The following is a 19,297-nucleotide window of genomic DNA, read 5'->3' on the forward strand; positions in this document are numbered from 1 at the left end:
CCTTGAATGGAAAATTCCATGTCTTTAAAAAGAAGATGCTGTCCAAATGCACCCTGATCTCTTCAAGGGTAAAATCTGTTTCACTTTACGAAGTCTGAGGGAAGAATGTAGAAGGTCTAAAATGGATACTTTACCTGATAGTCCAATACCATAATATCCTACAGTATTCCTCCAGGCTTCTTGGTAAACATACCTTGGTCTGGAAGCAGCAATAGAGTTGGGTTAGGTACGGGTGTTTCCGTGCCAGAGCCAGAATCCTCTTCTCTGTCATTGTGCAGTCCACATCATCATCCTGAAGGATGACGTCCTTCTTTAAGACCTTCACAGCATATACCTCGTCTTTGCCCTTGAGTTCCGCCAACATGACCTACAATCAATCAAAATCATCTCCATCACTACATTTACGTGGAATCAAAGGCAGAACACAAGTGAATACCAAATCTTTAAAAACTAACTGATGCTTTTCTTTAATTTAAGGTATTATGACAGTATTGAAAAATGTTTAGGGGCCTGGGGCTGAAGCTCAGTACTGGAGCACCTGCCTGGCAAAGTGCAAGGCTCTGGGTTTGATTCTTAGCACTACAAAAAAATAAAATATAAAAGTGAAAAGAAATGTTAAGGAAAAATACCCATCTTAATATAGCTACTACAACTCACTCATTAATTTTAATCACTGGCCATGTACAGAGGAAGTAAAGAGAGGTTCAGTTCACACCTGTTAAATAATTATTCCTATATACTATCATACTTGCAATTATGACACAGCAAATATAGGGTAGTACTTTTTAAGAAAACCATTAATTTATAAGCATTTTTCTGCAGGGTGTCCATCATTATCATAGTTACTGATACTCAGTTCAAAGTAAATATAGTACAAATTTATTTAGTTATCACCTTCATATTAGAAACTTGTTATAGCTAATGATTAAGTATTATATGAAGTATACTAAGCATTTTTGTACATAATTTTTTAGTATTTCTTGTATTACATCCTTAAGATAGAAATTCTTAGAAGTAGATGAAGAACCAGATATTTTTCACATTTCCTCACTGATTTTTAAAAAGGATATACAAGGCAAGTAAGTGCTCCTAGCCACGTAGAAGTATTTTCCTTTTACTGTGACTTCCTGACATTGCACATTTTCACTTAAAATGTCTGTTTTTTTTCTTTTTTTTTTTTTTTCTTTTTTTCTTAATAGGTGGGAAATGTTTCCTCAATGTATAGAAACTTTAAAAATATTTTATAATTTTTTTTCTTTTGGGGTCAGTTATTTGTCTCCTTTGCCTATTTTTTTTTTGCTGTCTTATATTATTTCTTACAAATCTATACATGTATGATATAAAATATTCTAACCCTTAACTTTCAACAAAGGTTTTTCTAAGATTGTTTTAAAATTTTCTTTTTTTTTTTTCTGTCAAACAGAATTATATTCCTTTAAACCGCTCAATCTGCCCTCATCTGTCTCTAAGGTTTCTTCTTTAGCTCCATAGCTGGAAACTCAATCCCTCCTCCTGGGGCTAATTCACAGGTCTATTCTCTTGAAGTTTTCCTATCATTTTATGTTTTTATACTCACTTACCTACAAAAGTCACAAGTCTTTCTCTTTTTAAATAACTAACTCCTAAGTACAGCATTCCAATGTTTGTTGTCAAAGTTAAAGAGCAACAACTCAGTAACTACGTAAGGGAATTTGTGATGTTAATCTGAAGACTTTTTACCACTCACAAAAAATACAGATTCTAAAAGTGACTCAAACCTTGTCTGCAATTGTTCCTAAGAAACAACCTTAGGGCCTCAGTCAGCAAACTTCCAATCCTGTCTCTGCTGTACAGAAGCCTAGAAACAGTTTGGTCATTCCCCTTGAATCTTGCTCAAAATTAAACCCGGTCCTGCTCGCATCCCGGAGTCATGCCTAAGCCAGAGGCCTGGGGTCTGTTTCTTATTTAGCTTGTCTCTAAAGAATGTGATTGTTTCAGCTGTGGCATTTAAGTTACCCAGTTACACCCCTGCCAAGTGATCTCAGAGTGAGATAGGGGCAGGTGAGATGGCTGGAAAGCAGGCTCTGTGCCTTGCGGCTTCCCAGAGCCCTTCACTTTGGAGGATGGTGGAATAGGCCTGCGGCTGGGCCAACTGCCTGGCCCACAGGCTTCTGCACCCCGGACACGTGAGGCCATGTGACCTCCGGGAGCTGTCTGGTCCTCAGAGCAGGATCTCTCTGCTCCAGAAGATTTTGGAAAGGTAACTCTCATTGCCTTTTAGGCATGGATTTGAGAAGATCAAGGGGACAATCAGGAGTCTGCTTTGAAATGCTAACCAGCTTTCTAGGCTATGGGTCCCTTCATCTTTCTAAAATGAACAGGGATCATTTTTGCATCTCACCAGCCATCAGAACAGTGACTGACTATTAATCCTTTACTGAGCACAGCAAAAGGTAAGCCCCACACCATTGTGTTCGTCTCCATGGGGAGACATGAGATAATTATTTGATTCTCTTGCCTCACGTAGAGAATAAAAAGAACATCTAGTAAGTACCCCCCCCAAAAAAAATCAGTGAAATAACATTTAACTTCTAAAGTACTACTTGATAAGATTTGCTCTGAACCCTAAGTTCACTGAGAACAGAGGCTTTCAGATGGATCTCCTGGAGGAGGGAAGACAGGTATGGATATTATTCTTGACAGTAAAGTGCTGAGCACGTGCAGAGCCCTTTATACCTCTCACTGTGCTTCTGTACCTACTCTTACAGGATTCTTGCCTTGATTTGACAAATAAGAAAAAAATGAATCCTAACCAGGTGAAGTGACTACAAGAAAGCCCAACAGCCAATTAACAGTAGAACCAGGGCTCCTAGCCGCCTGGCTTCAGCCCAATTCCCCTAAACAAGCAAGGAAAAAGTAGCAAGACCAGGTCTTCAACCTGGTCCAAAGTGTTCCTCACTGAATCTTAGATTCAACTAGTGAGAAAATCCGGAGTGCTCCATGCGAGGGCCACAGACCTTGCCAAAGCTGCCTTTGCCCAACACCTTGATGAAGTTGAACTCATCCAGTCCCAAACGCTTGGCCTGGCCTTGCCGGACTTCACCATTCTCGCCAGGGCTCGCCAGCTGGCCATCGGTGGACGATGATGCTCGGTGCTCCTCCCCTCGGTTATCAAATGACAATGCTTTCCGGATGTTGTTTTCAAGTTCTTTTAGTTCTAAGGACCAGAGGGTAACAAGATAATGCATTAGTGCACATCTCGTGGACCCTTCTCACTGGGACGCAGCATTCACAAGCTCCCAACCCGATTTCCGTTCTTCACAGCAACAAATCCAGGGTGGCTTCCTTTGGTGTGTGCCTTCCTTTGTCCAGCAAGTTCACTGGCACTCAAAGCACAGTCAGGCTTCAGCATGCAAAGAAGAGGAAGGCACATTTTATGTCTTCATTCCAAAAGAGATTTGGCCCATTCATAAATAATTTGATGGTACCGCGGGACCTCCAGACTTGTAGGAATTACCCTAGACCAGTATTGGCCTTTTCCTGTTTCATTTTAAGAATGAAACATTCCCTGGGAGCTTCAAGGAGACTGGATGCCCTTGAAGCACTCACTCACCAGCAAATCCCTTTGGATTATACCAAAGCCAGTCATTTCTCTGAAAGCTGCCTTTGACTGGTAGTGTATTCCATGATTCTAGGTGTAGTACAGGAATCCAGGCCTTCACTGGGACTGTGCAGAGTCAGAAAGGAATAAGTACGCTTTAAATTCCCTTTGAAGATTAGAACTATCCAGAATCATCATCACAGTCATCACTGATATAATTTTTCCATCGAAGGGGACTAGGAAGCCTTTACCTTCTCAGGTCTTTAATTGGCCTTGATGCTGGATTTTCTCTAAACACTTGTCCCACACAAGGGTACTAACAAAACAAGCAACGGGCTTATCGTTAACAAAGAATTGCTTCCCACAGTGACGTGTTGCAAATTTATCTCTGATGGGACAGGAATTCCTCAGTACAATTTCACAACTATGAGACAATCTCACACCCCTCTGGAGTATGTGACCTGAATTACCTGCAATGATAACACTGGGTGATCCTTTGACCTATTCTATTTGAAGAAGCTTTATAGTTGGCAATTCATTCATCAACATGTACACTTGTCTATAAAATGGGTAGCTTGGGAGTAACCCAATTTTAAAAGATGCTTATGAATAACCAGGATTACAGAAGGGGAACAGAGACTACCCCTGGGAACCCAAATCAGGCATGAGTGACCCAGTGCCACTTGACAGAAAGACCTTTAGCTTCTTTTCAGGACTGAGGCCCTAAAATCCTGTTCAGAGAACCTGGAGAGTTTCTTAGCTTTGGAGTGGGCACCTCTGTGGTGGGGGAGGTGTGTTGGGGAGGAAAGAGATGGGGACGGGCCTCTGAGACCACAGCCATCCCCACACTGATTCAGCAGTTACCTACTAATGCTCAATTGGAACTAAGGATGACTTTTAGTCTCACCACAGAGTGAAAGTCTCAGTTATTAAATAGATTTTGGAAGGCAGAACTTAGATGTTTGGCGACACCAACACTTGAAGAAAATGTCTTTCTGAGTTCTTATAATGGCGGTCTGAGAAACTGTGGCTTATTTCTGTTTCATCACCATGCACATCTGACTAAAAGGGCTTTCCCATCCATGAATTCCCACATCACTGCTGGGAAGTTCTGGTACCTTGACTAACTGGTAACGCCATAAGAACAGAGGTCCCAAGAGGTACTGTGTCCTGTGTGGGGCTGGACAAAATGCTGGGCAGCCACCTGCCCTAAAACCTTCCCTGGGCACTTCCCTCTTATTTGGGGTCTCTACCATTTGACCCAATCTCCTTGAAGTTCCCAGAGGATGTCTCAGCCTTAAAAGAAATCAGGAAAAGACCTACATGGGCTCAGGATAATTCCAACAAGTCTGGAGGAGCCATAGTACCATCAAATTACTTATGAACGGATCAGATCTCTTGAAATGAAGACACAGAAAGTGAAACGGAGGGCTGGGGAGATAGCTCAGTTGGTAGAGTGCTTGCCTCACAAGCACTAAGGCCCTGAGTTCAATCCCCAGCACCGCAAAAAAAAAAAAGAAAGTGAAACGGAGTTACACAAAAAGGAAATGAGACCAGTTATCTTGTGGCCTCAGGACTGGCACACGGCCTCTGGGCAAGAAGGCAGGTCACAAATGATGACCTCCAGAGAGGGGCGCAGGCCCACCCTTACCACCAGTGAGTTCTTGACCTTGGGACAAACGTTTTTACCCCTCCAACTTTCTCCTCTCACCCTGTACCTGGGGGCAGTGACGCAGCACCCACACAAAGTTAGTGTAAGTATAAAACTAGGAACACGAACACAAGCAAGCCTTGTAGAGGGAAAGATGATTATGAAATCAATACAGAAAAGGCGTGGGAGGACCTGCCGGGGCTGCCAGCCGTTTCAGCTCTCACGAGGCCGTTCTCGAGAGGAGAGGCCTCACATGCCTTGGTCCTTCCGATGACAGAACCCAGGGGTCAAAAGGCAAATCTGAGAGTCTCACCCTGGTCACAAGGGGAGGTGGGTGCCGACTTGGATCGATCTTCTTCAGATGGGGAGCTTCCAGAAGCTGGCTGTGGGGACTCGGCACCAGCAACGAGCTGGAGAGGACAGGAAGAAGGGAGAGAGGCATCAGAAAGGAGGATGAGTCTCCCTGAGGACAAGAGCCATCAAACTGGGGTGACAAAGAGTGTCAGGCACATAGCAGCACTTGCTGAGTTGCTAGTCTGAGAGCACAGATCCAAGTTTCATTTGCCAAACAAACGGAGAAAATCAACTTTTATTCTATGCAAATGCAATAGGTCTTTCCAAGCAAAGCTCACCCACCTTTTCAATGAAGTTCCCCTCTGTCTGTCCAACCCCAGACACTCTCTCATCCAAAGCAACATGACATTCGCTGTCTCTGCCATCTGTCTGGCATTTATTCATATTTTATCCAGCTTTATATCATTAATAATATCTGTATGTGTCTATTGCCTGGGATTCTCTACTCAGGCAGGCCATAATTTTTTTGAAGGTAAGGTCTACAGTACTTTTAACACCCCTGGAGACTTGCACAAACTAATACACATAATAGATGCTCAATAAATATTTTCAGATGTGTTTGATATCCGTTGGCAAATTTTCATGGAACACCCCAGGGAAGTGTGTTTCCTGGCGTAGCTCTGGCATATCCACTTTGAGTGACATGAAGCGGGTAGCACTCTGCTCCCTCTGCTCTTGGTCCACCCGCTGTGTTCACCTGGCCTTTCTGGCAAAATGAGGGGAAGCAGACCTCCAGCAAATCTAATGCTCCTGCAAAGAAGACCAGGGGGTGGTGCTTCTTCCATCCTTCACACTGACTCACATGACCACTGGACTTTTTTCCAGACTTTTTATCAGAAGCATCTCAGGCTGTGAGGTGTCCCCGCAAAGTTCATATGTGAAACAATGTAAAAAGGTTCAGAGGAGAAATGATTGGGTTGTGAGAGCCTTAGCCCAATCAGTGAAGTCATCCCCTGGTAGGGATTTACTGAGTGGTGACTGAAGTGGCAAGGTGTGGCTGGAGGAGGTGAAATTAGGGGCATGACTTTGGGGTATATATTTGTGTCTGACAGGTGGAGATCTATCTCTCTGCTCTCTAATCATCATGTAAGCTGCTCTCCTCCACCATAATCTTCTGCATGATGTTCTACCTCACCATGAGCCCCAAGGAGTAGAGCCTGCTGTCTATGGATTGAGACCTCTCAAACCGTGAACCCCTAAATAAACCTTTCCTCCTCTACAATTGTTCTGGTTGGGTCTTTCAGTTGCAGCAGCGCAAAAGCTGACTAAAACACAACTTGTACTTTAAGTATTATTTTTATTATATTAAATATATATCTTAATGTTATCTATAACTGAAAAGAAACAAGAAAAAAGTATTTTAAAATAAAACAAGAAAATTCTAAAAAATAAAAAAAAAGAAGAAGAAGCATCTCAGACATAAAAACATCAGGACTATGGTCTCTTAACTGGATTCTGCTCCTTCCTGAATTTCTCTGCATCACCTTTGTCCTACCAGGTTTACCAAATACAAGATGGGCAGACGATGGCTCGTTAAGAACATAGGAAAGAAGATAGCTGCTGAGTTTTCTTTCAAATATTCAATGATAACAAAAGAGTCTGTCTTACTTTAATTTTGGCAGGAAAAACAAAAAACAAAAAACATCTCTTCTGACCAGGGCTCTCGCTAGGGCTCTTCCATGAGCCAGGCTAACATTGTCACCACAGACTGTTTGCTTAACCTGCCTCTCCTGTGGGGCCCTGGTGTTGTTGGTTACTAACCTCCTGCTTGCAATCCCTGTGCCTTGGATCAACAACTGAAATCCTCTTTCTACCAGTGGGATTTAGAGAACCAAGGAGGGACACCGAAAGCACAAAATCTCACAGTTAACCAGAAAGAGAATTTTTTCTTTTCCTGGCAACTCTTGCAAAACAGCTGTGTTTGCTGGGAATGTAGAGAAGGGGGAGACATTTATGATGAAAACAACCCAACTTTCTCTTGAGTGGGAAAAAGGCTCTTCTGGAGGCACCAGGAGAAAGACTCAAGCAGGTTTCTAAAGCAAGAAGACTAGGAAATGTAGGCTCTTTAGCAGGTACTTCAGGGTCAATTTAGAACATTTGAGAGTCAAAACTGCAGGAGGCGCCTCGAGGTGGACTCGCTTTTCTAGTGAAGTGCTTGGAAATTCTTGACACCAGGCAGTGAGGGCCACTGCCCGCCCCACCCACACCAGGATTTCTTGCCTACGTAACATTGTTTTGATTCTCTCATAGTTTACTTTTCAAAGACCTCTTAAATTTTCTAGGCTAAAACGAACAAACAAAATGTAGTTAGGCTAAAGAGCTGCTCCAGACGCCTTTAGCTCTGTTCATACCTGAAGGGCCTGACTTGCCAAAATAATGCTTTAGTAAAGGAATGACATTCAGAATGTCACAAGAATAGAGACAGGGCTTTGGTCTCCAAAGACAGGTCGAGATGTTGAATGTTGTGGGGCAACATGGGTATTCCGCAGGCAGCCCAGCACAAACCTAGGCATCCTCCCTAGAGCAGAGTGTGGGTTGGGGGAATTCACACACTGAAATTGCTTGCCTGCCAAATCCGGAGGCAGGTAAGTCTACTTCCTTGTCTAGAATTGTTATGCTTTTTCTAGAATGCTAATTCCTCATCTCAAAATGTATGTTTCTTTAACAAACCTCTTGAGGCTGGCTCTGTCGTCTCTTCCACCCTTCTTTCTTACCACTCAGGGTAGAAGCACTCTCTTTTTTTGTACTGGGGATTGAACCAAGGGTACTTTATCACTGAGCCACATCCCCAGTCCTTTTTATTTTTTACTTTTGAGACAGGGTCTCATCAAGTTGCTTAGGGCCTCACTAAGTTCCCTCAGGCTGGCCTAAACTTGCAATCCTCCTGCCTCAGCCTCCCCAGTTGCTAGGATTATAGACACACCCAGTTTGGAAGGAGACTTTCATGTAACCTGTCTGACTTCTTTTTTCCTTTCTTTTTTTCTTTAAACACATGCTGTGTTGAGTAAGGTGCCTCACACCCAGGAATCTTACCGCCTACTCCAGAACACTCAGGAAGCCAGCACAGACAAGCAGGCCTGGAGAGAGCTCCAGAGACACCACCAAAGAGCCACTGACCTTTTTCCTCCTCTGGCCACTGTTGGTGATTTTGTCTGGAGTGACACCTAGGTCCGCCAGCACTTTGGCGATCCCTCTGGCGTCCACTCCACAGTTGGGAGCCACATTGGTCTCACAGCGTCGGTGGACGTTCATTTTGCAGACTGTAAGGAGACATGGGGGAGAGAGAGCCAAGTGTTTATGGCCTAGAGCATTACTTTTTTTTTTAATTGTAAAAGTAACATGTTCATTTGATAGAATTTGGAAAATGCAGAAAAATAGAAAAATAAAAATCCTCACTCATCCCATCACACAGGACCACCTTGCAGAGATAACACTGCTTCTAGTTACTTCCTTCCAGTCATTCTTTCTACATGTCTGAAAGGAGGATGGACAAACAAATATCACATTTAATTTTCATTTAGGGGAATAGAATATTGACTCCAGAAGAACCTAACTGATTCCTCTGGAAAATTTTTTAAAAATTCATTTGAATTCTGGGCCCAAATGGGACACAGGTCCACAGTCGGCTCCACTCCTCGGCAGGGGTCACACGCATACAGGGCTCTCCCCAGCAATTAGAAGAAGACCTCTGGGTGCTTTCAGCAGGGGGAGGGGAAGACAAACCACTCCTAACCAGGTTAGAACATTCTGCTCTTCTCAACAAGACCTGCCCTTAGGAGACACTATTTTAAGAGAGTTTGAACTGCTGGAGATTTATCAGATCCTAACTGACCCAGGAGTAAGGAAATGTCCACGCCAGCCATGCTAAACTTCTGGAGGCCAGGGGAGGACTGAGAAGCATCGTGGAGCAGGCTCGCTGCCCGGCTGAGACCTATGCCAAGGACCGCAGAAGGCCTCCCCTGCCCCCGCTCCCCACCCTCACATGCGTAGTCCACCATTCCCTACCCAGTACACCCCGTCTGGCTCCCTAGAACAATTGCAAGGTGCACTGAAAGACAAAAAGCATAATTTAAGGAGACAGAGTATCAGAACTCGACTCAGATATGGCAGGGAATGTTACAATGATCAAATTGGGAATTTTAAAACAATGATGAGTAAAATACCTTAGAAGGTCCCACATCTTAAAGGTTTCCACTTTCCAAATAGCTATAGCAATCAAGACTGTGGAATTGGCAAAAGAACAAATAGATCAATGGAAGAGAAGAGACAGTTCAGAAAGGGAACCATATAAATATAGTTAACTGATCTTCGACAAAGGAGCAAACAGTCCTTTTGACAGATGGGGCTGGAATAACTGAACATCCACATGCAAAACAAGACAAAACAACAACAACAAAAACATCCGGAATCTGGATCCAGAACTTATACCTATCACAAAAATTAACTCAAAATGGAACATGTAAAATGCAAACAATGAAACTCCTAAATGATAATAGAGAAGACCATCTAGGAGACCTTGTGTATGGACATGTCTTTTTAGATAACAATACCAAACACATGGTCCATCAAAGAAATAACCGACAAGCTGGACTTTATGAAAATTAAAAGGTTCTGCTCTGTAAAAGGTATTGTCAAGACAATGAGAAGACAAGCCACAGACTGGGGGAAAGTATTTGCAAAAGATGTACCTTATAAAGGGCTGTTATCCAAAACAGTCACTCTCAACACTCAATAATAAAAAAAGGAACAATCCAATTTTAAAAATGGGAAAAAGATCTGAGCAGATATCTCATCAAAAAAGATATTCAGATGGCAAATAAGCATACAAGAAGATGCTCCACAGCGTATGTCACTAGGGAATTGCAAATTAATACTATTAGATACCCCAACATCATTCTATTAAAATGGTCAAAATTCATATCTCTGATGACACCAAATGCTGGTGAGGATACAGAGCTACAGGAATTCTCATTCATTGCTGGTGGGAATGTAAATGGTACAGCCCCTTGGGAAGACAGCTTAGCAGTCTCTTACAAAGCAAAACTTACCCTTACCATATACTCTAGTACTTCCACACCTGGTATTTACCCAAATGAGTTGAAAATTTATGTCTACACAAAAATCTGTACACAGAGGTTTATAGTAGCTTTATTCATAACTGTCAAAATCTGCAAACCATCAAGATGTCCTTCCGTCGGCCAATGGAAAGACAAACGTTGGTTCATCCAACACTGAAATATTATTTTTGCTTAAAACAAAATGTACTATCAAACCATGAAAAGAAATGGAAGAACAGGAAATGCTCATTACTAGGTAGAAGAAGTCAACCTGAAAAGGTTTCAAATGACATCATCCCAACTATGTGGCCCTACAGAAAAGGCCAAACTACAGAGACTGTAAAAGGCTCTGTGGCTGCCAGGGAGGAAGGGGTGAATACGCAGAGCACAGAGGACTCTTAGGGTACCAAAACTGTCCTGTATGCTACTACAGTGATGGATACATGTCATTACATATTTGTCTGGAGGCAGGGACGGTATACCACCAAGAGTGAGCCCTCCTGTAAACTACCAACTTTGAATGATGGTGGTCTGGTGAGGTAGGTTTATCATTGCTAACAAATGGGCCACTCTGCTGTGGGATAACGGTGGTTGGGAGACCTAGGGATGGGGCGGCGGGGGGCAGCATATGGGAAATCTCTATACTATGAACCCAAAACTGGTGTAAAAAAATAACGTCTGTTAAAGCAATTAAAACACACAAAGCTGCTCCCGGAATGAAAGCAGGCAGGCTGGCCCACACCTCCTGCTTGCCCTGCATCACCTGGTCATGAGCCTGGAGGGAGGGACGGCACAGAGCTCCCCACCTCCACACCAATCCTGGTTTGGAGAACTCAGCTGAGCTACCGAATTAAAGGCAGGGGTTAGGGGGGCGGCTTTCTCGGAATACAAAAACAAAGAAGAAAACTCTACACAGCCCAGTCATGGAGCTGACTGGGCTCGGGGAGTTCTTGGTAATGCCTGCTGGCAGCCCCGGGTGGAAGGCTGATCGCACACTCCAGGCAACAGCTCTGCTCCGAATTCTCATCACACTCCCCTAAGCAACGGCTGCCCTCGGACACTCACTCACCTTCCCTGCTCTGCCCACCAACCCCTGGTCTGCCTCTTTGTGAAGCATCAGAAAGGACAAGAATGAAGGAACCAAATTTAGAGAGTTTTTTGGCAAGTGCTACCGAGTTCATATAATTTGGCCACTTGCGCCCTCTGGTGTTGGAATGTCAGACCCGTCGATTGTGACCGGTTGGCGGAACAGCAAAGTGGAAAAACGTTCTTTAGAGGACTTTGCTTTTTATTTTTAAAAAGCCTGATATTTTCCTAGGAGATCTTTGTAGTTGTCTTACTATGTTTTTAAACATTCCAATCACATGTCAGTTAAAATGGATGACATAAGATTATGACATCGAAAGCAATGTGAAAATCCTGGGCAGGTGAGAGCTGAGGACGGCCAGCACGAGATGAGTCAGGCAGCCATGCTGGGAGCACGGGCTCCTGGAGTTGTCAGTGTCACCAGGAGAGCAGCAAAGAGAAGTGGATGTGCCAGCTGGCACCAAAAGAAACCTGAGGAGGATTCACGTTAATGTGGTCAAATGAGCTACATGTGTCACCGCCCCCACCTGTCACTAGTGGAGAACACCAAAGCCAAGAGCTGTTAATCCTGCACTGCCAACCCACTCCCAGCCCCAGGCTGCCCTTTAAGCCTTCTCTTCCTAGGATGCCTGTTAACATGCATCTGCACTGGCCTCATCCAAATGAAGTTGTGCCAAGAAGAAGCAGAGTTACTGTGCTGAGAAAGGGCTCTTCTAAATGGAAAACCCTACCCTACTACTCAGCTATTCACCACCTATTTGTTGAGCACCTACTATGTGCTGGGTGGGGCTTCAGCAGCAGTGTCCTCTCAGATCAGTTTGTGATTTGGGCACAGTGACCTTCATCTTCTTTTGGAGAGACCTCATTTCCATGTTTCCACCCTTCCCATAACTGAGATTAAAGCCAGGATTGCAAAAAGGAGGGTCAGGCTAACAGGAATTTGTCTAAAGCAAGCAGAGCCTCTAAGGACAATAGCTAAGTCATGCCTGAGGAGACACTTGGACCCACGTATGCTGCAGAAGTTTTCGTGTGTATAGAACCAAGGCCCTCACCCAAGCAAGGTGAGCGCCATACCACTAAGCCACAGCCCCAGGCTCAACTTTGCAAACCTCCCGCCTCAGCCTCCCCAGTAGCCGGGATTACAGGCCTACATCATGGTACCTGCCTAAAGGTTTCTTCATGTTAGGCTAATTTGAAGGTGAGTCAGGGCAGTGGTTCCATTTCATGGCAGGTTACCATCAGCCATGCTACGCTCAGAGTCAGAGAGCAAACAATTAGAAATAGGAAATGCGTGACAGATGACAGCAGGGTTGGGAGGGGGACTGACTGTAGAGTGCCAGGTAGAAGAGGAGATAGGGGATCCTAGGGGTGGTCCCTTGGAGTCATCCTGGGACAAATGTCCCCAGAAAGAGACTTGGGAGTCTGACTATATTGGAACCATAACAACACTTTCCAGACACTATATGGAATGGCCAATTGTCTGCTACCCAGAATTCCTCAAAAACTACATCTTGTATCAGCCTTCCCTGTGTGAGGGGGACATTCATCATGGTCCCTAAGCACTGCCAGACACCACTGGGAGGGGCTCCAAACCAACCAAGGACTCTCCAGTGGCACTGCAGCTCTGAATGCCGAGTTGCTCCCTCGCGCCTGCTTTCCACCTATTATGTGGTCCCCGCAAACCTTTCCAGGTCTTCCTCTTCCCTCTACTGTAGCTCCAGTCCCATCTCCCCCCAAAAGCCTTTCTTGAGCACCCTAGCTGTACTGGACTCTTTTGCCCAGGAATTGTGCACACTTACATTTGACTCACTGCTTGAACTGTGATCTATTATTTAACTTAATGCCCAGGGAGTACTCTACTTACTGAAGTTTCTAGAAGACTAAAATCATGCTTTATCTCTAAGTTCTCAAAATGCCTTTGCACAAAGTAGGGTGCAATGCTTCTGAGTGTATTCCAACTCTATGGTAATTAGTAGTATTTCTGCAGCACAAATGGAAACTCTCACCCAGAGACCAGAGATCAGAAGATATCAGGGAACTGAAATCCCAAACTCATGACATAAGGTTTTTTTTTCTGACTATACAAAATTAAATACCAATGTTCAAGAAGGCAGAGCAGTCAGTTCGCATGGCTTATTTAGCAACAAATACACAACAAATAAAAGTACCCTTACTTATGTCCTCCTTATATAATTCAACCACCAAAACAAAACTTGGTTTTTTTTTTGTTTGTTTGTTTTGTTTTGTTTTTTTGCAGGGGAGGGGGAGAGTACCAGAGATTGAACTCAGGGGCACTCGACCACTGAGCCACATCTCCAGTCCCATTTTATATTTTATTTAGAGACAGGGTCTCACTGAATTGCTTAGTGACTTGCTTTTGCTGAGGCTGAGTTTGAACTCATGATCCTCCTGCCTCAGCCTCCTGAGCTGCTGGAATCACAGGCATGTACCATTATGCCTGGCAAGACTTGGGCTTTTAAAATAGGACTTTTAGGGCTTTTCTTTCATAACTATTTGCACATATGCATGACGATGCCTGTATCTTCATAATTAAGGCTATCTGCAGCAGCCTTAATTAAAATAGTGACCAGAAAAAAACCAGTAAGAGTCCATCAAGAGGGCAATATTTAAATAGCCTATTAAACTTGCATAATGTGGACTATGAAGCAATCATAAAAAGAATGAAGTGGCCCTGTAAGTCCTGCCTTGGAAAAATCAAGTTACAGAACGATGCACCTAGGATTCAACGAACAAATATTCTGTTGAGTGCTCATGAGTGAGAAACTTTCTAGCTGCTGGGGAAATAGCAGAGGATGACACACACAAATCTCTGCCCCCGTGGAGCTATTCTCTGATGGGGGGGCGAGAGACATAGACGTAGTAAGTAGCGTGGAGTATTAGGTGGTTAAATGCTATGATAAAAAAGAAGGCAGAGGAAGGTGATGGAAGGTGAGAGGTGAGAGTGTCTGTTTTTAAAAGGGCGCTCAGGGTAGCCTTCACAGACGCAGGGGTGGCATTGTATGTGTTGGGGACGTGGGGGCGTGGATGTGAGGCGGGGTGGGCAGCTTCTAGGGTTGCCCCACTGACCACAGCCTCCTGGGATTAACACCCTTAGGGGACCCCCTCTCATTCGGTATGTGCTGGACCCAGCGATCTCCTCTAGGTAGAAAATGCCGAGAGCGACAAGATGTCACTTTTTGAGGTTAGGTTACGGAGGACTGTGGCTAGAGCCTTGGCACCCTCTTTCTTGATTGTGTGCTGTGACAGCAGCCAGCTGCCACGTGGGGAGCTGCTTAGGAGAGGCACACTGGCAAGAACTGGCATCTCGGGCCAACACGCAGCAGGGACGTGAGGCTGCCAGGGCCACATGAGTGAGTTTGGATGTGGATCCTCTGCCAGTCAAGCTTCCAGACAAACCACAGCCCCCACTTCCAGCTGGATCTCAACCTCTGGGTCAAAAGCACCCAGCCAAGCTGCACCCAGACTTCTGACCCACAGGTACTCATGAATATTGGTTGTTTTATAGCAGTAAGTTGCAGCAATAGATATTTAAACTGTGTGTGTGTGTGTGTGTGTGTGTGTGTGTGTAAGTATTCATGAAGTAAGTAAACACAGCCTCAAAAAACACCTAGCAAATCTTTAGTAGCAATTAAGTCTGGGGATGAAAGTACAAAGAGACTATGAAGAAAGACTTTAATGTTTCACACACTGTCACGTTTTGCTCAAATCTTTCACAGTGAGAGTGTATTTGTATATTGTGCGCTTTTAATTCTAAAAATAGAAATAATGGTTGCAGTTGTGACAAGGGTCTAGCTATTCAAAAAATAGTAAAGGACTGACATTTTCAAAAAATGTTGAGAATAAAAATCTTTTTTCAAGTTTTTAGTGGTTTTTTTTTTTGATATTCAAAATAGTTTTGTTTTGTTTTTTTCTTTTAGGAAGGAAGAGAAGAAGGAAGGAAGGGAGGAAGACTTTTATCTTTAGGACTCTACACAGTCACCCCCTGGGGTATGTACCTAAGGTCACTCTGCTTTTATTACTTTCATTACAATCCTCAGAAGACAGGAGGGTGTTTGGATGGCAGTAAGGTGACCTGCATTTGATCTCCCAGGTGGGCAGTAACCAAACCAGGGCAGGACAGCTCCCCCAGTTCCCAGGTCTCAACAGGTCACAGATCCCCCAGGGTTCTGTTGTTCACTAAGTCCTGGACAGCAAGTGACACCTGTGTCCTCACTTGTGAATGTAGCCTTAGATCACAGCAGTTGCTAAGATGGATCTGAGAGAGAGGGGCAGAGGCCAGGAAGGACTTCCCAGGCCAGGCCTTCCTGAGGCACATTTTCTTCCCACCTCAGTTCCAAGCTGCAATCCCAGAGGCCCCTGGACAGCCACGACGAAGCACAGGGCTCTGTGGTCCTGCGGGTGACTGTAAGCTGTGGACGGAGCTCTGGCTCTCTTGTTAAACTGCGCCTGGGCATCTGCTGACTCCAGGGTGGCCGTGCTGAGCCATGAGAGAGCCTGAGCGGAAGTCACCTGGGGACAGAGTGGCCGTGTCCCACTGTGATGACCCCGTAATTTCTTTGGAGAAGAAAACAACTATTGGAAGGCCCTGGCAGCTCCCTTTGGGAAGACCAACCACAAGTGTCAGCTGAGAAATGCAAGAGCCCAGAGAGGTTCGCTGTGCAGGTGAAGAACAGCTAGGGGAGGTGGCAGGGCTGAGGTCACAAACTGAAGAGTTCAGATGCCCCAGAGCCTCGTGACCTAGCATCCGAGACTTGGAAGTCAGTTAATGGGCTGCGATGCTGAGACAGGCCCAGGGATGAACATGGAGAGCCTCTGACAGTATGGACGCTGGAATCAAGGACAAGAGAAAGGAACGGAATGTTCCGTCTGCTCACTTGGTGCCCGTGTTTTTCTGTCCTGGTTAAGGAGCTCAGTTACCCAACAGCTGTGTGAACATCCTCCCAGGGTCTGGCCCCTCTGTGGCTGAGGACAGGGAAGGATAACCTAGAGACAGAGGTCAGTCCCCCACCGGTCCCTGGCTATGCGTCCTTGTTCATGTCACTAGTCTCTCCAGTTCTCTGTTTCCCTGCCAGTCAAATATGAGTACAGTCACATAACAATGTTTCTATCAACATTTGACCCCATAAACGATGGTGGTCCCCTAAGAGTATATCACCCATTGACATTAGAGTCATCTTAGTTTATTAGCACATTCTATGATGTTTGCAAACAGCAAAATTTCCTAAAGAGGTAATTCTTAGAAGTAGGCATAACTGTAAATGTGCTCTCATTAACTAGGGACAGTCCTCAAAAGAGTAAAAACACAATGCGTGAGCCTAGGTGGTTTGGTCAACTGTAGGCTGAAAGGAGAGTGATCAGGACAATCCCATGGGTCCTTCTATCTGGGTTCAAACGCTTAAGAAACCTGTTCCAAGGAGCAGGACTGGCCTCAAAGCTGAAGCACAGAGCAGCAGCCACATGGCTTATCTGCACAGCACCAGGACAGCAGGGCTCCAGCCCAGGAGGACCAGCCAGCAGCGTCCAGCTATGGTTAAAACCCAGCCGAGTCTCCTGAGCAGGGAGTGTTGGGAGGGACTAGATCAGAGCAAGATGCAGGACCAAGGTGCCTGGACTTAAGCTTCAACTCTACTGGGATCCCACATGAGTTACTATGTCTCCATTTGTCCTTAATAGTCACAGCTGCAGACCCGCCTTGGATATGGGCAGAAGTAGGCCATGTTGACCTCATGGCCATGACCAAGAAAACTTGAGTTTAGGAAAGGATGGGAAAAGATAAATAGAAAGAGGAGATTTGGGGGCAGACAAGTGACTCTGTGTGATACTCTGATGTGTTGGATCTGTGTCATTATACATTTGTCTACACCCACAGAATGTGAAACGCCAAGTGTCAACTAATGTGAACTCTGGACTTTGGGTGCTAATGAATGAAAAGCCTTTATTTCCTAGTTCCTGAGTGGCTCCACCCCCATGCTGCTCCCTGGGGTCTTGTGATCACATATTCCACTCTCCTCCCCTTTACCTGAGCAGGCTTCCTGCCAAAGGAACTGAAGACACCATCCCTGGGTCAGCCAAGGACCCAGTCCTAGCGGGAACACCTGGGTGTGTGCACTGCTTTCTTAAAATATTCATATTTATGAGATGATGGTATCTTCATTTAGATTTTCATTTACATTAATAATCAATATTTTTTCTAACAACTAGACATCACCTCATCAGACTCCTATCCAAAGCAGGCTCTATGCTTCCTGGCAACCCCAGTCAGCCTTCCAGAAATGCTCTCACTTCTTTACTAAAATCGTTTGAGATTCCTGATCCACTTTTTTCTTCCTCATCCCTTGTTGTGTTTCACCTCATGCCCAACAGGATTTCAGTTGACCCTGTTTTGTTCATGGTGATGTGCTAGAAAGGATGCTGGAGAGGGAGACTGGAAGCCTTCACTGCCCGCCTTGGAGATGCTGGGAAGGTCACAAGGAACCCAGATGTGTCAACAGTCAGCACTGCTTCCTGTACTGGACCAGTACCATCTGTGGTCCCCCAACAGCTATTCCCAATCTTTGCCACTCTCCCCACCCCTCCCACACTTTCAATTCTCCTCTCAATTTTGAAAAGGACCAACCATTTCAGAAAATACGGGAAATCTCATTGCCAGTGTCCTCAACAGATTCAAAGTGTAAATAATGACTTGCCCACTCAGGGTCCCCTGAATCCCCACCCTGACACCCTGACCCCAGAGATACGCCTGCACTACCCGGTCTGCAGCCTCCCTGCCATCTTAGTGGGGCTGTCTTACTTTATCCTCACCCTACCTGGCCACTGCCCCAGCTGTATCAATGGTCTCTTTTCTCTCCTGGTTCTACAAAGTCTCCTTTCCAATGTTTCCTGACTGTCTAAATATTCTGAAAACATTTCTCCCTCCATTCTTCCTCCAGCCTATTGCACATGGGCCTCCATCCCACTGATTGACTAAGACAGCTCCCGCTGAGGTCACTGGTGACCTTCTCATTGTTGAACCCAGTTTTGTGCTTCTCGTCTTACCTCAGAACCTCTCAAGAGCACGTGGCATCCCTCACCACTTCCTTTTTAATGCTTTTTTTTTTTAAATGCTCTGCACACTTTTGGCTTCTACCAGGTTGCTCTTTGCTAATCCCACCCCCACCTGTGAGGTCCTTCCCTCTCATGGACTTTGCAGGTTCCTTTTTGGACCATGGCAAGTGCCACACCAGCTCCCAAGGTATTAACTTTGGCTCTTCTCCCTACAGACTTAAGTACTTGGCCCTGAGGATGACATCTACTCAACAGCTGTAACTCCAACCAGTTACTGACAAACCCAAATCCCAGTGCCCGGTCTAGACCTCTCCCCCAGTGTTCCATGAGAATTGATTGGACAGCTCCACATCACTTCCCACAGGCACCTCCAGTTACCACATCCCCAACCCATTCCACCATTTTGCCCCCAGCCCTGTCCTCCCTCATGCAGTCCCTGTCTCAGTGACTGCTTCACTATCCCCAGTTGGATCTGGCTGCTCTGTCCAACAAATTACTTCTCCT

At 45.0% G+C, this 19,297-nt stretch overlaps 1 protein-coding gene across 2 annotated transcripts in view; it reads right to left on the reverse strand.

Moving 5' to 3' along the window:
- Positions 1–19,297, reverse strand: part of Prkce (protein kinase C epsilon) — a 466,464-nt gene that overhangs the window by 149,463 nt on the left and 297,704 nt on the right. For both annotated transcript variants that reach the window (XM_047522284.1, XM_047522285.1), the window contains exons 7-10: positions 8,703–8,845; positions 5,545–5,641; positions 2,997–3,196; positions 194–367 (exon numbers count right to left, since the gene is read on the reverse strand). In XM_047522284.1, the coding sequence (XP_047378240.1) occupies positions 194–367; positions 2,997–3,196; positions 5,545–5,641; positions 8,703–8,845 (614 nt within the window). The remainder of the gene's footprint in view (positions 1–193; positions 368–2,996; positions 3,197–5,544; positions 5,642–8,702; positions 8,846–19,297) is intronic.

This window comes from Sciurus carolinensis, chromosome 13 (assembly GCF_902686445.1).
Source record: "Sciurus carolinensis chromosome 13, mSciCar1.2, whole genome shotgun sequence".
Classification (NCBI taxonomy): Eukaryota; Metazoa; Chordata; class Mammalia; order Rodentia; family Sciuridae; genus Sciurus; species Sciurus carolinensis.